General features: G+C 32.2%; 2 protein-coding genes across 5 annotated transcripts; one reads left to right on the top strand and one right to left on the bottom strand.

The window, feature by feature from the left end:
- Positions 1-1,158: 1,158 nt before the first annotated feature.
- LOC134279139 (protein lin-9 homolog) lies at positions 1,159-9,391 on the top strand. Of its 4 annotated transcripts, none has more exons than XM_062761502.1 (16): positions 1,161-1,198; positions 3,030-3,065; positions 3,771-3,796; positions 4,119-4,220; positions 4,489-4,616; positions 4,899-5,024; positions 5,331-5,488; positions 6,058-6,191; positions 6,304-6,426; positions 6,755-6,856; positions 6,995-7,075; positions 7,288-7,398; positions 7,651-7,746; positions 7,951-8,034; positions 8,252-8,346; positions 8,601-9,391. In XM_062761502.1, exons 1-16 carry the CDS (start codon positions 1,180-1,182, stop codon positions 8,701-8,703), a joined length of 1,524 nt encoding a protein of 507 aa, XP_062617486.1. In that variant the 5' UTR covers positions 1,161-1,179; the 3' UTR covers positions 8,704-9,391. The 4 variants fall into 4 exon arrangements, with proteins under 4 accessions (XP_062617487.1, XP_062617486.1, XP_062617485.1 ...); XM_062761501.1 differs by having other exon boundaries at positions 7,285-7,398; XM_062761500.1 differs by having other exon boundaries at positions 7,273-7,398; positions 8,601-9,389.
- Positions 9,392-9,792: 401 nt separating this feature from the next.
- On the bottom strand, positions 9,793-18,213 carry LOC134279117 (uncharacterized). The gene is made up of 12 exons (XM_062761468.1): positions 18,204-18,213; positions 17,042-17,250; positions 16,669-16,817; positions 15,489-15,625; positions 15,278-15,399; positions 14,909-14,929; positions 12,255-12,390; positions 11,584-11,669; positions 11,307-11,456; positions 11,081-11,177; positions 10,760-10,813; positions 9,793-10,678 (listed from the first exon to the last, which is right to left on the bottom strand). Exons 1-12 carry the CDS (start codon positions 18,211-18,213, stop codon positions 9,798-9,800), a joined length of 2,052 nt encoding a protein of 683 aa, XP_062617452.1. The 3' UTR covers positions 9,793-9,797.
- Between the last annotated feature and the right edge of the window lie 1,431 nt (positions 18,214-19,644).

Below are 19,644 nucleotides of genomic sequence, written 5' to 3'. Positions count from 1 at the left end.
GTTATAAAATCGTAAACTCCTACAACAGCATTTTATCCGTTCTATTTCCTATAACACTTGTAAAATATATATATACATTAAAGACGCTGATAATTTATGTGTATTCTCAATAAAGAACCCTGGACCTGCACGTAACCCTTCATCGTCGCAAATTAATCCATGACTAGCTGCAGATCTGTAGCGTTATGGTTTTATTATATTATTTTGTCTTGGACCATCATGCAAAAAAGGTGCAATTTACGGCGCAATATTTTTTGCGCACTTTTGGGGAGAATTTCTCCACTTTCTAGCATCGGTCAATCAATTACCTTTCACTCCCTAATTCTAGGCACATTATTTAACTTATCTATATATTTTATCCATCTCCCAACCTTTATAGTCGTCTCCACAAGTGATAAAAGTTACTTGATTAAAATTATTTGATGCATTGCTGAAAATTCACGCCAAGCGAGTTTATTGCCTGTAGAGACAACTTTAAATGGTTAGGAGGTGGATAAAATTTACATATTGGCTACAGAATGTGCCTAGAATTAAGGAGTGAAAGGTAGTTGATTGAACAATGCTAGAAAGTCGAGAAATTCTCCCCAAAAGTGCGCAAAAAATATTGCGCCGTATTCAATTGCACCTTTTTTTTGCATTACGGGATCTGTAGCGTTATGGTCAAAGACAAACATATAAAACCGTAATGCTACGGGTCTGCAGCTAATTCATGACTCGTAATGCCTGGGCAAAGAGATTATTTTTACCTTTTTTATTTGCAAAGTTTATTTTCGCTAACATGGTATATGGGTAACCTTTCTGATCACAATATTATCATGTTGTAAATTTTAAATTTACTAGGGGGAGGTAAATGCAAAATTTACAACAGTTATCATGTTGTAAATTTTGCATTTACCTCCCCCTAGTAATTCAAAATTTACAATATGATAATATCATAGGTGCGTTTACATGTTGATAAAATGTAAAGTCTCGTGTGTATGATTGATGTCATTATCACAACCATGGACTATTTTTTTTTTTTATGTAATTATTAAAGGAGCTAACTTTCTGGAGCTTTTTTTCTTTCAATCTGATCAAGGGAAATAAATCAATTATCTTATGAAATAACCGTTATACTTTTACGGATTCTTTATTTCCGCCTGTCTCTGGTTTGTATATTACACGTTTCGAGGCCAAAAGATGGCGGATGATTTAGAAAGTGAGAATTTGATTTTTAGATTTTTAAAGTTGATTTACGTCAGAAAGAGCATATTATGATTTAAAAATACAAAAGATCAGGTTTTATATAAAAGGATTTAAGTGAAATTTGATGTTTTTAATATATTTTGATATATCATGTATATTGTGTTTAATTTCAATGATTAAAGTTTGATGATGTATCGGGGACGCCTATCTCATCTCTTTGAAAATAGTGATATAAACTGAAAATATATTTGACAGATCACCATTAACAATGCAGCATTTAAAAAAAATTCATTGAATTTATTTTTTTTTTATTCTCATTTACATTTTAACATGTTTAATATTATATACAGCTCATGAAATCCAACTGAATATTTTAATATCCAACATTATTGGCATTGTGCACTTATCTAAATGTGCTAGCAGGTAACATTTGGTCTAGAAGTTACTGCGAAAAGGAATTCATTTCGAGCAATGTGCAGAGTTAGTTTGAATTTTCTCTGTGCCCAGGCATTGTCATTAGTAGTAAAACTAGTTAGAATGATCTGTGTCTTGGTACAAGCCCTCACCACAGTTACAATACGTCCCATATACTTGCAATGTAGCAAATCAGAGCGGATCCGCTCCGAAACGATTTTGAAGAATATAAAAGGATTTGCACTGGAAATGACTACCAAATTAATCAAAACAAACCTTTTTGAGATTGCTTATGCCTTAGATCCAAGAAAATAATCCATCTAAAGACGAAAATTCAATTAATTTTCTCAACGTTTTTCTCTTGCTCCAAGTTTACCTGCCATGTTTACATTCGGAACTCTCTAGATTGTTCGTAGTAAATGTACTGAGTTAAAGTGAGTACGAGTTATCGCCCATGTTTCTTTTGCTACATTACGAATACACGGGACGAATTCTATCGTAAAACCGGGTCCGTAGGACAATATCATTTTAACGATAGAACGTTCTATCTATGTCATTAGTAGCTGCAGATCTGTGGCGTAATATGGTTTTATATATTCATCTTTGACCATAGCGCTACAGATCCTGTAATGCAAAAAAAGTTGCAATTTACAGCGCATTATTTTTTGTGCACTTTTGGAGAGAATTTCTCCACTTTCCGGCATCGGTCAGTCATCTCTACAAGTGATAAACTCGCTTGATTAAAATTATTTGTTAGAATGCTGAAAATTCACTTAAAGCAAGTTTATTGCCTGTAGAGACAACTATAAATGGTTGGAAGGTGAATAAAATATACATATTGGCAACAGAATGTGCCTAGAATTAGGGAGTGAAAGGTAGTTGATTGACCAATGCTAGAAACTAGAAAGTGGAGAAATTCTCCCCAAAAGTGTGCAAAAAATATTGCGCTGTAAATTGCACCTTTTTTTTGCATTACCGGATCTGCAGCGTTATGGTCAAAGACAAATATATAAAACCATAACGATACAGTTCTGTAGCTATGTTGTTAGAGCTTGTTATGTATATAAAAAGAAGTCTGTATATTATCCCATTTACTGTATCAGTATGTGTAAACATGATGAAATATATTTAGTTAATTTTGCATGTATATATCATATTATGTAATTGATATAACATATCATATTAAACTATTTGTATCATTTTCAATAAAATTTACATAATTTCAACTACTTGATTAGTTACTACATATGGTTTTTATGGTTGTGTAATGCATTATGATTGAATGTATTTTACTTAAAGTGTTTGATTAACATGATTGATAAAGTATTCAATCAAAGATATTTTTAATTATTGTAGTGTTGGATTACATGTATTAAGTTTTTAGGGAAAAAACCCTAATAATATGACCATCACTATTTCCTATTTGCTAGGCTCGTCAGCTGAAGCTTTAATTAGTTTCAGCGAGGGTAAGTTTTTTAGCTGCACATAGACACTGGTGCCTCAAACATTGACACTACTTGCAGGGATTGCAAAATCATTGCATACAGTTATTTAGCTTCCAATCCATCCGCATGCCTCATATTTTACTCGGGTGCTGACATAATATAAGTAAATAGCTATAAATCATAAACTTTTGGGATTATCATTATTATATATCTCCGAATTTGCAGAGTTTGCATGAAAAATTATTTGGTGCTTTGAAAGCTTTTGTTCTCAAAGTTAACAGTATTTGCATGGAAATATTGGTTAAGTCTGAGAATTGATCGATGTTATTTTGAATTTGAAGACCATGCTTTAATATTTTTGATGAAGAATTAGATGTTTTTCAAAACTTTATTTCGGTTTTATTATTATTACCTTCCTCATGATGTTTATGATTCTGTTCAGTTATTTTGTTACACACATTAATTAATATTACTCAGAATCAGAAAATCTTGTTTAAAGTCAGATTTTAAAACAAGTAACATACATATGTAAGCTCTGTAGAGCTTTTGATCGACATTACTAATACTATATGAAGTACCGTTAATTATCTGTGTGATGCAGATGTAATTGAATTTGTTACATATATATAACTTCCATAAGCATGATAAGATTATTTCAGTTTGCCTTGTTTATAAACAATAAAACATGTTGATATTAACTCAATGAAATGTTGTTTTTTTATATAGGTAAGTCCCCATCAAGACAGAGAAATGTGAGTTTACTTTCAGATTTGATTCTAATAGACATTGATACTTAATTAAAAGTTACAGACCAACAACATGAACAAGGAAAATATTATTATTAATTTACAGCATTATGCAAGCTAAGTCTAGAGATGAACGGCTTTGACAATAGTCCATGTTTTACATTTTTGTAAATCCTTAGTATGTATGTGAGATGTCTATGAATAAAAATGTATATTCTCATGTGTCAGTCTTAAATTTACACTGCTTTTAGATTTATGATTAATTTATTTTCATGTTAATAATTACTGTTGTAAAAGAGTAAATATTTCCCCCCCCCCCCCTTTTTAGCCTACACGCATCAGGAAGAAGAACACCAAGTTTTACAATGCAGACGAGGACACATCATTCTCTATCAGACCACGGAGCCAGAAAAAGAGGGAACGTAAACCTGTAAGTGTCAGGGAAATCTTGTAAGAGGCAATAAAAAAATAATTTAAAAAGCATATACGTAAACTGTAAGTTTCTGTGAAAAATAGAAAGTGTAAACTGTAAGATAAAAACAACTAATGAAGTGCAAACCTACAAGAAACAAAATGGTGTCAAAATTAGATGGCATGAAGAAAAACAGTTAATGGAAACAGGTATGCTTTCTTGCAAGTGGCAGTGCAAATATTTTCAAGTAAGCAGTTGAATTTTATAAAGTTTTAATTTGATTCAGGGCATTGGGTTGACTGTTCAGGATAAAAGGATGGCTCAAGGCATTGGGGTGAGACTGAGAAATCTGCTGAAGTTACCCAAGGCTCATAAGTGGGTGTGTTACGAATGGTTCTACTCGAACTTAGACATGTAAGTATAAAAGAAGTTATAATGTAAGTATTAAATACCATAACATAAATTATAGACCCAATTGCTATAAATTTTTTACTGACTTGTTTTAGCAATTAATAAAAGTTAATGAAACATGATTTTCTTGTACATGTGAGTATGAAAGTATGGAAATTAGATCTTTGAATATGGAGCTGAAAATTCTAACTTTAAACCCTGAGAGAGTAAATGTCATTTGGATTTATACATGTATTAGGCAAGTCTTTTAATTCTTTTTTGTACATTTGTTCACTCTTTTTGCAGACCACTCTTCCTGATAGAGAATGATTTTTGCATCTGTATGAAAGAGTCCTTTCCACAACTAAAGATGAAAAAACTTCGTAGAGTGGAGTGGTGCAAAATCCGCCGTCTAATGGGCAAGCCTCGCAGGTATCAAAATATTTCCTAAACTACTTGACTAAATTCCAAATTGCGCTAAACCTTTAAGTTGTGTTTTGTGCCCTCTGCAACTATAAAAAGTATTAATAAAATCTGACAAATGTTGTTTACTATATTCACAGCTCATAAACATTGATAAAGGTAAAGCAAATTAGATTTGTTTATTCAACTTTTGGATTTATAACACAATGTAGGTCTTTCTTGGAAAGCTCATCAAATTTGACCTTAACTTGATCAAAGAATTTACTCCCCATGGAATTCAATCTGAAGCTCTCATTCTCTTATATTCCTGTACAGGTGTTCGCCAGCATTCTTTGAGGAGGAGCGGGCAGCTCTCGAGATAAGACGCAACAAAATTAGACTCCTTCAACAGAGGAAGATGTCGGAACTCCAGACCTTCAAAGATCTCCCAGACGAAATACCAATGCACCTTGTTATTGGTACTAAAGTCACAGGTAACTATACCATGCAATAGTAAACTGGTTTTTATGGAGAAGCAAGTATGATCGTTTTCTCCTTGCACTTGTCAAAAGCAAGTACACTGTATGACCAATTTTTGCTTGATTATTTATGTTGAATGATTAAAAACTCAAAGTAAAAAATTTTAAGAGAGAAGTTTTAGTCTGAAAGTAGTTTTAAATTTTCTTGGAGAGAGTTATTTCATATATTTTTTTAATTTTTATACCTTGTTGCAAAATTTGCAGATCCTGTGTAAATTTTCAGTAAAGTTTAAATCCAAAATTTATATACTTTGTAGACATAAATTTTTGCAAACCTTATTTTCGCTAACAGATAGTCATTGACTCTTGATTAAAAAAATAAATTTTCACGAGAGTGGTTATTGCTCTATATAATCTAAAGGAATGCTATTATACGCGTGAAGTGTTTGAAAGTCCAAATTTTCTTGTAGCACACTTTCGTGTAATTACGCGAAAATAAAGCTCTTGCGAATAAAAAGTGATTTACAGTAGTGTGAACGTGTAAGAAATTTGTAAAGAGTACAAACATTTTCATTATTTGACAGCACGTCTTAGAAAGCCACAGGACGGCTTGTTTACTGGTGTAGTAGATGCCTTAGACACAGTGACAAACACTTACAGAATTACATTTGATAGACCAGGAATTGGTACTCACTCCATCCCGGACTATGAAGTTCTGGTAAGAAATACCCATAATAAATACAAATACAGATTTTAATGTATGAGGCCTTGTTAGACATTATGTTTATAGAATGAAAGGATTGTTATAAAGTTTTATATTTCTGTAACAGAGCGTGGAGCCTCAGGAGACCATCCCTCTGTCAGCCTTCCAACAGAAACACCGCCCGCGGCAGCCAGCCATGTTCTCACCACCAAAGTTTGTACCCAGTCTCGGATCTCCAAACCCAGAACTGGTAAATTATAAAATTCCCGACTTTAATTATTTAATTCATTGCCTCAAATAAGTTTTTGAATAAAGATTTTTGTGAAGTTTTTGAAAGTCCACAGGGTTGTAACTCTTGTAGTTGATAATCAGAGTATAATAATTCAGTCATTTTAGGATTTTAATAATTACATAAAACGTATGAATCAATTAAAACTAAGGTTGTTCAAGCTTCTAAGATATTGAAAGTTCACCAGATGCAGATTTAACATAATTATGTCACACAAGTTTCTGAACCCAAGTCAATTTGCATTAAAAAAATGTATAAATTAATTATGTCATGATTTTCTTTTTGACAGGATAATGACCCTCTACTGAGTGGTTCTACGTTCACTGGTAAATTACTCAGTCTGGAGGGAGGCACCTATGGGGGATTCCCAATCAAGTTCCTAGTGCAAGTGGTAAGATTCATCTCTAGATAAAACTCTAATAGTTTTTCAATTGCAATAATCCATATATGTCATGGAATGTGATTCAAACTTTGAACATTTATCTCTATTAAAAATGAAATTAAAAACCTCATGAATTTTATTTTATAGACAAGACTGTCCAAAATCCTTTCACTGAAGAAAGATTGGATCAATCAGCTGAAGGATTTAAACACACAAGCAGAAAAAGCTGTGAGTGTTAAAATTTTTACATTGATATGTTGTTATTATTAAATTATCTCCCCTTCTTAGCTATCCAAACACCTACAACTTAAGTTTTATACCCAGAAGCAGAATCCATATTGTAATTTCTTTCTTAATTAAGTTGGAAGCTATATCTGTAGGGCGTGTCAAGATTGAGTACATTTAGCTCTGTGTTTTATCATCAGAAATCATTCCAGCAGCCCATTACTCCAGACTTTCAGAGAAAGTATGCCACCACAGTCCTGGAACTGGAACAGCTCAACAAACAGCTAGGGGAGTGTCTAAACGTGGTCCAGAGTTACTGCAAGGAGGTAAAATATAGGTCCCCCATGTAAACAATAATAGTAGATTAGTAATTATTTGAAAGTAAGAGACATGATTCAGCTTTACTCATCCTCTCATTGTGTTGGAGGACACTTGAGGCTGTAGACATGGATTAAAGGATGACAGTGTCTGGTTCAAGTTTTGATTTCTTGTCAATGTTAATCAGTCTGATGTTATTTAAATGGTATTTATAAAAGTATTTTTGAATGGAGAAGTCATTTTAATTTTTTACTTTATAGCTAGCCCCAGATATGGGTTTGACACCACTAGATGAACCTTCACAAATCAAAACCGGCTGTGATGAAGAAGCCGCAGAGATTGTCAACAGAATAAGTGTAAGACTTAAAGTTTTAAAACTAGTGCATAACAGAAAAGAATATGCACTTTCAAACACATGTAATAAAAATCAGTAACATTGTTACATCCATTTTATTAAAAAAAAAAAGGAAAAAGATACACCATAGTAATTTAGCTTTAGGTCTTTTATATGGTATTAATTATTTCAAATTTCACTCACTCTTTTTCATATAATTTTGCAGGGAATGTTCCACAAGAGAACTTCCAAAAACCAGAGAGTTATGGATCTGATTTCCAGTTTGACATCTCTAATGCTGCAAGTCCGGGTAGGTCAAAATTTCTAAATTACTGAGGCATATAAAATCTATAGTTAATATCTTATTACTGATCAAGCTACATGTAAGTTAAACATTTGTTGGTCAATTTACACAGATTTAGTGTTTATTTATGTTAAAAATATTTTATTAGTTTTGATGATTATTTTTGCAGAGTGAATAGAAGAAGAATATTTTCATTTACTGTATAAATATTTTATCATTACAGACATTTTCTGAGCAAGAATTTAACTCCTTTGAATTCAAGTGTTTGCAAGATACCTTAAAAGAAATCAAGGATAAGTTGGATGGAAACAGTATCAAGTAAGTATCTGTCAGTCTGTTAGAGTTGTACATTTAAATTTGTCAGAGTTAAAGAAAACACTTTTTGCGCACCTGAACTCAAAAGCTTTTCCAATTGAAATTTGTCCGTTGTTCAATGTCATGTTCTTATAAACTTTTCACAATGACATCTTCTCCAAAACCAAAAGGGGATTCTAATTGAAATGAAGGGCTACAATGTGGCAACAAAACAACCTATCATTTGCAGTTCTTAACAAATTTCCCTTTATTTTTAGTGCTTTCCAGAACAATGTGGAGATTCATATAAACCACATACAGAGTGGATTAAGTCAGATGGGGAACCTTCACGCTTTCTCTTCTTCCACTTATAAAGTTTGACCGGTACAAAGGTCAAGGACAAATTCCTGCTTAGACAGTGTAACATCCTTGGGACACTAGCAAGGTTTTATGTATACCCACAGATATGACTGTGCTATTGATTATGACATGTTTACTTCTTGTTCAGATTATTATCAGAAAAAAAATTAGAGGTCTGGAGTAATGGTAAAATTTATGTATTGTTTTAATATTACTCTAGGTATCTATGTAAATTTCTTGTTCATGTGGTCAAATTCTGAAAAATATTGTAGATCTCAAAGGAAATGTTTGTTATTGTGCAATATGAATAATGAAATAGTATAGTACATTGTAGTACAATAGATATATCAACTAACTAACTATATCATGTTTAAATATCTATGAATTTTATTTTATTAAAATTACTGAATAGGGCAGATCAGTATAACCATTTATTACTGTAGATCACTAAAATTTTCATGAAAACTTTTTCTTTTTGGGGTAGGTTTTAGGTATTTACTAACAAAATTTTCAAGAATTTTGGTTATTGCTGTAAATACAGTGTACATGTATATCTTATGCTAATTAAAATATTCACAGTAATGAAATGTTATTGAGCTGACTTTCTCACATAATTATGCAAAAATTAAGTCTTAAAAAGTGATTTTACAGTAGCAGAAATTTTGCACAAAACTAATAAAATAATTATGTCATAACAATTTCTCAATTTTTTTTTGTACCAAGACTTTTACCATGTCTACTATATTGAAGGTAAAAATTAGTTTATTCTTCTTTATTCTGTTCTGAAAGTATATGTACATGTTGAGAAACCTGAGAGTATCAGTTTTAACAGTAAAGATTTGTATGTCTGGACATTTCCTGACCTAAATTACAAAGGTCATCGAGGGTCACATATGCTCTGGCCCTTTGTTAAAAAAAGTTTAATTCTTGTGCACAATTTTTAGAAAATCACTTTTTTGTTGTGCCTTGTAGAATATATGTCTTATGACATCCATTGTTTGTTTCTTTGTCTTCATTATAACTGGAAACACATCATACAGACATGGAAGTTTATCTTAAAGATTTGTTTAATGGAATACATGTTCTAGTAATTGTTTAAAACAATCTTTAGTCAGTTACTCAAGTCGTACTAAAACAGCATCTGTTGCACAAAGTCTCTTTATCATCCATACAATAAAAGTCACTATATTTACAACATCTGTTGATATAATCCACACTACACAGCTCACAATAACAGCCATTCCTACACAGCCCATATTGACAGCACTCTGCCGATTGTCCTCAGCACTCCCAAGTCGTCTCCGATAGGAAGTTAAATTTTTCTTGGGTAATAATAATTTTTTCTTGATTTTTTGTAATAAATTGTTTATGTTTTCTGTCACGTGTGTAGATTTGTTAACATATGGGATGCATTGTTTGCAATTAAAAGGCATGTGTTTCATTCTTTCAGCACAAACTGTCTCGATTTTCATGTTTTCTGCCTGATTTGACCTGTTTTGTTTCCCATGTGTTGACAGATTTTTAATACCTGTTTTCAATTCTTTGCTGTTGTTTTGAATCATAGCAGTTGAAGAAGTAGTATTTGTCAAAGAGAATGCTTTCATTGGAAAGGACCTTGTAAATCTAGAATTTTTCCCTGAAATGGATTGGAAAGTATTTGATGTAGTGAGAGTTCTGGCTCCAGCTTCTGAGGCATCATGGGAAACAGTTTTAGCAGGAAGTGGTGCATTGTGGGTGACAGTTTTTGATGATGTTTTAATGTTTAATACAAGAGAAGAATTTTTCAAAGTGAAGTCCTTTATTGTTGAAGATCTTGTGGCTATTTTTGTCAAAAGATGATCCACTGTTGACAGCAAAAGTGTATTTGTCGTTGGTCTGTTGACTACTTTAGTAGCACTGGTAGTGAAGAGTTTTTTCATGCTATACTTTATTTGGGTTGTGTCCTTTGTAGTCAAACCAGAGGAAATATCACTCGATGTTACCCCTTCTGTTGTACCTACAAGAATTGATAGCCTTACAACTCATGTAAATCACAAAATAAGTTAAATTAAAACTTTTGTCTGAGTACATGTCATACTTGCTGTGTTCCATCTTCCAGTGATGACCATTCTTTGGGCACTGATGTATTTTCCTGTAAACAATATTAAAAAAATATTACTTAAAACAACTTTAAAGCAACATTTTTCTCTTGTTGAAGATATACATATACAAAGATATATGAAGTTATTTCAATGATAATTTATTTATAAATGAACTGGTAATAAAGTAATTTATATATTTTTTAAAAAATAATTTTTCTATAAAACAGATAAAAGTTCTTTTACAATTCTTGGCCAATTGCAAATATGATTAATCAATTTACTAGGAAGTTAAACTATAAAGTACCACATCAGCATACCTGTTACAAAAGGAATGGATATATTCACTGTAAAAGGTCTGACACAAGTATTGGATAATCGTAAACAGTATATCGGGATGGCATTGCTACTGAATTCCTATTAACACAAGAACAGGAACTTTCATTCTTATTTTGATTTAAGAACAAAAAAAATCTCATAAAATAAATTAAATTCTGCTTTTTGTGTTGTATTTGCTTTGGATTACTTTCATTATATTCTATATACCATTATTTCCTTGAAGTCTGCACAATTTGAATAAGGGCTATAATCCAGTTTTAATTTGGCTATGCTGCATCTTCGAGTCATCATGATGATTTTTGGGATTATGTAAATTGGCTGGATGGGAATTTTGAGCTCAGGTTTTAAGTCTGCTCCCTTCAAAAAATAAAAATACAGAATCTTGAAACATCTTATTAGTATTAAAGGATTATATATGAGGAAATGGTTTCAAACCAGTAGCAATGCACATTTTGTTTTATTTTATCATTAACCGAAAAGTTACCGTTAAAAATGTAGTTGTTTGATTGATTGTAATCATGTGATGATGGTAAGTATAATTATGAGCAATGCTAGCTGCTATGTCTGTTTCTGAAAAAAAAAAAGAAATTTGAATCACCTGTGGAAATTTATAAATGCTGCAGCCCACTTCCCAAAAGAGAATATGATTTTTGGACAATGTATTCTGACCTTCAATCTTATACTTTATAAACTACTTCAGTACTTGATAAAATAACAATATGTATTTGTGAAACACTATGCGCCCTGCGGCAACAAAGTTTGAAAAAAGCTATTTTAGCATATAGGTCAAAGTCAAGGTCACAAGGTCATTGACCTTGGTGTCATTTGAAAGAACTTGATTAGTGGAGTATGCATACCAAATATGAAGTCTCTATCTCTTATGATTCAAAAGTTATGGCGTAGGTACGAAAAAGCTATTTTTAGCATATAGGTCACAGTCAAATTCACAAGGTCATTGACCTATGTGTCATTGTAAGAGCTTAATTAGTGGAGTATGCATACCAAATATCAAGTCTCTTTCTTTCAACGTTCAAAAGTTATGGTGAAGGTTAAAGTTTGCAGACAAACAAACAAACAGATAAACAGACAGGACAAAAACAAAATATGCCTCGGATCTATCAATCTGGGCGCATAAAAATACTACTGGGTAAGTACCTTGTAACAAATAGCCAGCAAAGATGTGTTGTTTGGTGGGACATCTTAGGTCTGGGAAGTCGGGACACAGGGGGCAAAGGTCACGGGGCACCAATCTGTATCTGTGGAACTGTCCACAGTGACACATAGTGTTAATCTTGAAAGGAAGAAAATGATATATATATGATACTCGCATAACATGTAAAACACAGGTGCTATATAGCTACATTTAATTAAATACAGTGATACTGCAAGTAATGGTAGTACATTTAAATACAGTGGGGTTGCAAGTAAAAACTATTGTGCAACATGTAAATACAATGATGTAACAAGTAAAAACAATGGTACTACATGTAAATACAATAGTGGTACATGTACATACAATGATGTAACAAGTAAATACAATGATGACGCATGTAAATACAATAGTGGTACATGTACATACAATGATGTAAAAAGTAAATTCAATGGTGCTACATGTAAAAACAATGGTGCTACATGTAATTACAATGGTATTACATGTAAATACAATGGTGCTACATGTAAATACAATAGTGCTACATGTAGATACAATGGTGCTACATGTAAATACAATGGTACTACATGTAAATACAATAGTGCTACATGTAAATACAATAGTGCTACATGTAAATACACTGGTGCTACATGTAAATACAATAGTGCTACATGTAAATACAATGGTGCTACATGTAAATACAATGATTATAACAATTAAATAAAATAGTGCTACATGTAAATACAATGATGACACAATTAAATACAAAGATGACACTAGTAAATACAAGGGTGCTACATGTAAATACAATAGTGGTACATGTACATACAATAATGACACATGTAAATACAATGGTGCTACATGTAAATACAATAGTGGTACATATGAATACAATGGTGCTACATATAAATACATGCTGCTACATGTAAATACAATGGTGCTACATATAAATACAATAGTGCTACATGTAAATACAATGGTGCTACATGTAAATACAATAGTGTTACATGTAAATACAATGGCGCTACATGTAAATACAATAGTGCTACATGTAAATACAATGATTATAACAATTAAATACAATAGTGCTACATGTAAATACAATTGTGCTACATGTAAATACAATAGTGTTACATGTAAATACAATGGCGCTACATGTAAATACAATAGTGCTACATGTAAATACAATGATTATAACAATTAAATACAATAGTGCTACATGTAAATACAATGATGACACATGTAAATACAATGATTACACATGTAAATACAATGGTGCTACATGTAAATACAATTGTACTACATGTAAATACAATTACACATGGCACATATAAATACAATGATCCTACATGTAAATACAATGGTGCTACATGTAAATATAATGGTGCTACATGTAAATATAATGGTGCTTCATGTAATTACAATGAATCTTCATGTAAATAAGATTGTGCTATACGTAAATACAATAGTCCTACATGTAAATACAAGATGTAACAAGTAAATACAATGGTCCTACATGTAAATACAAAGGTGTAACATGTAAATACAATGGTGCTACAACTTAATACAATAGTGGCACATGTAAATACAATGGTGCAACATCTAAATACAATGGTGCTACATGTGAATACAATTGTGCTACATGTAAATACAATGGTGCTAAATATTAATACAATGATGACACATGTATTATAATAATGAAATAAATGCAAATAAAAAGGTGCATTTGAAGTATGAAGATGGTAATACAGTCTTGAAAAATAACAATGATGCTACATATAGAAATACAATGGTGGTACATGAGAATTCAACAGTGCTGTATCTACATGTAAGTTCCAATGGTAAAACCTATTACAATGATGCTACATGTAAATACAATGGTGCTACATGTAAATAAGATGGTGCTACATGTAAATACAATGGTGCTACATGTAAATACAATGGTGCTACATGTAAATAAGATAGTGCTATATGCAAATACAATGATGACACATCTAAATACAATGATGACACAAGTAAATACAATGGTGCTACATGTAAATACAATGGTGCTACATGTATATGCAAATACAATGATGACACATCTAAATACAATGATGACACAAGTAAATACAATGGTGCTACATGTAAATACAATGGTGCTATATGTAAATACAATGATGTAACAAATAAATACAATGGTGCTACATGTTAATACAATAGTGCTACATGTCAATACAATGGTGCTACATGTAAATACAGTGAGGCTTCATGTGAATATTATTGTGCTACCTGTGAATAAGATTGTGCTACATGTAAATACAATGGTGCTACATATAAATATAATGGTGTTTCACGTAAATACAATGGTTCTTCATGTAAATAAGATTGTGCTACATGTAAATACAATGGTGCTACATGTGAATCAATGGTGCTATATGTAAATACAATGGTGCTACATGTAAATAAGATATGGTGCCACATATACTGGTGAGTAAATACAATGGTGTCACATATTAACACATTGGTGCTATTTGTAAATGCACTTGTGCTACAAGTAAATGTGCTACACATGAATACAATGGTGCTAAATTCAAAGACGGTATTCTAAATTCATATACCATAAATAAAGTGGTGCTACATGTGATACAAGTTCTAGATGTGAATCCAATTGTACTACCTGATCATTCAATGATGGTACCTGTAAACACAATGGTACCGGTACTACTATTTTTTTCACATGTTCTGAAAATGTTTTGACAAAGACTTAGGAAAGTGAGATATTCAAGCAGATTTAGTTTACAATTCAGGATTGAGATGCTTTAATTTTTTTAAAACAAGTAACAAAAGCCCTGTAGAGCTCTTGACTGACATAATTTTTTCCAGTTTTAGAGATATCTCTTGATCTATCGCCTTTCAAATAAAACAGTTCGCGTAATTCAGTATAGCAATTTTTTTTAAATAAATGTTTTATTTCCTCTGATGTTTATGGTTCAAAATAGAATTTACTACATGTTCCATATTCTCATCACTGTGATAAAATAATTACCCCAATTGCCATATGTATGTCGTTTTTGGTTTTACATTTTAAGTGACAGTTTCGCAAAGAGACATTTTCATGTGATGGCAAGCTCTTTGTTATGTTGTAGCATTCTGAATAGACGAAGGGATCTGAAAAAAAGCAAATACATATTTGATGTGATAACTATACGCGACATGTATCTAATTAAGCTTACTTCAATGAAAAATTGCATACACACCTGTCACCAATTTGTACGGCGTAGTTCTGCTTTGAGAGAACAAAAACTTAGGAAAAGTCCTTTTTTGAAAGTCATATCCCTCAAAAATTGTAAACCAGGTACCACGCCTGTCCTCGACTTGTTGCCAATAAAAAGAGCTACAAAATTTTTAAGTACAACCATTTCGGTGATTTCCCTGACTTAATATATAAATATACGAGTAGATGTATAATTGTTATATACCAGAATATATTGCATGCGTTTGCCCTAACGGAATATTAATAAATTCTTTAATTTTCACCAAAATTCTCTATCGCTAAATACTTATTGCCAATGGCTGATAGGGTAAGTGGTAATCGCCAAGTTCGCATGGCCAACCATTAGGGTTTATTTTTAATTCTCCTTTTTCAAGCAAAAGCCACAATATTTCCAACCTGCCGATTTGGCTTCATTCATTTGCTAGAATTCTTAAAAATGTCAATGTCTTATTTTCTTTCTAAACATTCAAAGCCCATTTTTATGAAGACAAAACTATCACCCTTTGGTATGCTGAGAATGCTAAAATTACTGCATTGAGCAACAAAGGGATAAAGCAAGATGGTAAACATTGCATTGCAAAGGGTAATTTTTTGGGGGGGAGGGGGGCAACTATCGATGAAATATATACAGACACTGAAAGCGGAATTCAAGCTCAAAATACCATTAAACTACAAATCAGGAGCAGAGCAAACACGGACCACTGAAACTCCAGAGATGGGATACGGTGCCATGGAGGAGTAAGCTTCCCCTGCCTGAGGAGTGACCAGTCAAACCCGCCATGTGCTCCTTTTTGACAGACAGACTAACCATAGACAATTGAGTGTGTAAATAATGGAATAACAATTAGTATAAAAAACGTCAGTCAGCATTTGACTTAATGATAGGTTGTATTTGCTGACAAGATCATTGTATCGACCAAAAAAAAAAAAAAAAACCACAAAAAAAAAAAAAAAACACACACACACACACACACACAAAAAACAACAACAACAAACAAACTAATTAAGTTACATATTAGTATTAAATTAATTCTAGTATTTAGATAAGTTAAGTATTAAAGTTAAATTTAAGTTAAAGGTAAATTTAAGTATTAAGTTAGTTAAGTTAGTATTAAATTAATACTACTATTAAGACAAAATGAACATAACACGCATTTTCTTACCTATGAAGCATTTTGTAACTTAAATGTAAAATTTTGTGCGAAGAAGTAAAATTGTTGCTTCTAAAACGAAATCCGGGCAGCATAGTTGGATTTTCAAACTTTATCCAGAAGAGCACATCGCCATACAGATTCAAAAACCTCAAAGTAATCTACAAGAGATGGTCAAAGACAACATTTTATCGGTAATTGTAAACAAATATGAGGCTACAATTATCACAAGGAGAAATTTGATCACGTTGGATTGATCAATTTTAATGTTTATTTATTTATTTATTTATTTTTTATCTATTTATTTATTTATTTATTTTTTTTTTGCTTTTTTATTTCAAAATTTCTGTATGAATTATAACACTTATCCCGATCTATGTCTTACAGTGTCGGGAGGATTCTGGTAAGCTTTCTTTAGTAACATGCTTTTGTAGTTTGTCTTTAACAGGCCGATGATATTTTTGGTATTAAGTGGAGCACTATAATGGTCGTCTGAGAGGAAGGACTCCATTGATGTCCCGTCCTCTGCCTGTTTTACCAAGAGAATGGTTTCATCGTCCTCCGCACTAGAGAGAATTTGCGGAATGCAAAAATCTATTAAATGAAAAGAGATGTTTGTAAAACCATTATGCCCCCCTCCCTAGAATAATTTGAATTTTCAAAGTCCAAGGGACATAACTCTTCCAAAATGGCTCGATCGTATCCAAAACAGACCTTGACCTAAATATCCCTTTGATAAATCTGTATACTAAATTTCATTTCAATATGTACAACCTCTGCAAAGAAAATGAGCGGAAACTGATGGTGGACCGACAGACTGACCGGCAGCAGAAAAGCTTCTTCGAAAGGGGGGGGGGCATAATACTAGTAAGAAGATGGGGGATACGGCGGATGAAGTGCCTATAGCGCGACAGATAAGAAGTGGAAAAGTTAATCTCAATTATATCCAAATTTTATTTGATAGTTCATCTAATATTAAAGTATACTTAATGTAAAATCTCTACAATTTACAAAAATCTCACAAATACTGCAAATATTTACCTATGAAAAAGCATACACACACACTAAAAAGAACAAAAACGATCTGAAATTTTCTCATACTTTACAAAAAAATTTCAATATGAGTGGGTCTTCGCTCCATTTTTTTTGAAAGGTAATCCTAAAAGTTTGCAATTAAATATACATTTTTATTTTTTTTGGTTTACAAAAACATGGAGCGAGGACCCACTATACCTTAAAAGCACACTTAGCGCGTTAGTCTCAAAGTAGTATGATAGTCAAACGTCGGGTTTCTATTGCTAGGGGTTCGAATATCATGTTATGATTTTAATCCATTTTATAAAAGAATTTTTTACGAAATTTTTTTCCCTCAGAAAATGTTTTTTTCTCATAATGTCATGAATTTTAATAATGAGAAGTTAATTTAAATACTCAATTCACTTATTGAATATTTCTTAATATCCGACGCTATAGGCATTCTGCCCGCCTTGTTCACTCATCTTCTTTGTAAATTATATAAACGTATTGATTATAAGTTTTAAGCTCACCTGTGCACATTCTGTCCGACGTCCGTCTAGCTGTCTGTCTGTCTGTCTATAATTGTCCCTTTAGCTGTCTGTACAAAATTTTCACGCTTTCGACTTCTTTTCAAAAACCACTGAGCAAAATTCAACCAAACTTACCACAAAGTATCCTTGGGTAGACGGGGTTGCTTATACTTTTACATGTAAATCTGCTCAGAACATAATTAGCATGGTTTAGTTTCAGTCATTTATCTAGGTTCTTTAACGAAATTGCAGATGACTATATACTTACCTATCGAATTCGTTACTGCTATAAGTATAGAAAGTATTCTCTCACACTGCATCCCCTGTATTTGCTGTATATAATTTTAAAACGTTTTCAAAGAAAAAAAGTACACTCTGTTCTGTTTGTTGCTCTCCTTAACAGAAATTTTAATGTACTCTTCTTAATAACCCTGTGATGCGAACGTGCATATTTTGACTGAATATCTGAATCCACAATAATCGCTATGAAGAGTTTTTCCTTGTCTCCGATAAAAATTATTCAAAATTTATAGGGAAAACAATGGATATTAAGTTCATAAAGGAATGCTAATCCATCATGATTACAATTCCATCAGGTCACGTTGCTATTTTATGTCAAATAGCAAAAACTCCAGCCGCTGCAATAATCAGTTTTTCCATGTTATTTAATTTTCCTTATCTCAAGCGGATAAAGATATTAATTAACATGAAAAACTTGATAAAGGGATTCCATCGGGATTATACAAAATCGACAGGTAAACGATCGCTGTACATTGATCAATGTCAAACGTGTATGGAACCTAGCCGTCACTTTGCTGGTTCTAGGAATCCTTTCCAGTTTGAGGGATTTAGTTAGATCAAAGAAACAGTTTTCTTGCTAAACGCGTTAAGATGATAGTAAGTGATATACAGTTAAAGTATATCATTGATAGAGTTAGCAAGATTCCAGTTTCCCAAGGCCAAGACTATCTTTCCCGAGGCGAAGCAGAGGGAAATGGCCTTGGCCGAGGGGAACTGGAATCTTGCTAACTCCTGCAATGATATATGTACTTTTTTTATACCTCTACTGATTTTTCCTTATATCGCATTAGATCGTTAGCTTTGATTATTATACCTCTACTAATTTTTCCCTATATAAAAATTAGATAGTAAAAATGTAAATAATTCCCTAATCCCTATATTCTGTGAATAGACTATCCCCATGTTAGACTATCCCCATGCGTTAGTCGAATAAGCTAATCCCTGCTTCGGAAGCTAATTCCCGGTTATCCGTAATCCTCTAGATTTTACTTTTGTATCGGTATAATAAGTTATTGGACTAATCCCCGTGCGTTAGTCAAGTGAACTAATTCCCGCTCCCAAAGCTAATTCCCCGTCATTCTTAATCCTCTTTTTTCTTATTTTTTTTATTGGTATAATGAAACAATTAAAAAGTACATCA

This window comes from Saccostrea cucullata, unplaced genomic scaffold, assembly GCF_032062105.1.
Source record: "Saccostrea cucullata isolate Sc308-1 unplaced genomic scaffold, CSIRO_AGI_Scuc_v1 ctg126, whole genome shotgun sequence".
NCBI classification, from domain to species: Eukaryota; Metazoa; Mollusca; class Bivalvia; order Ostreida; family Ostreidae; genus Saccostrea; species Saccostrea cuccullata.
This window is presented reverse-complemented; position numbering and strand designations above follow the sequence as displayed.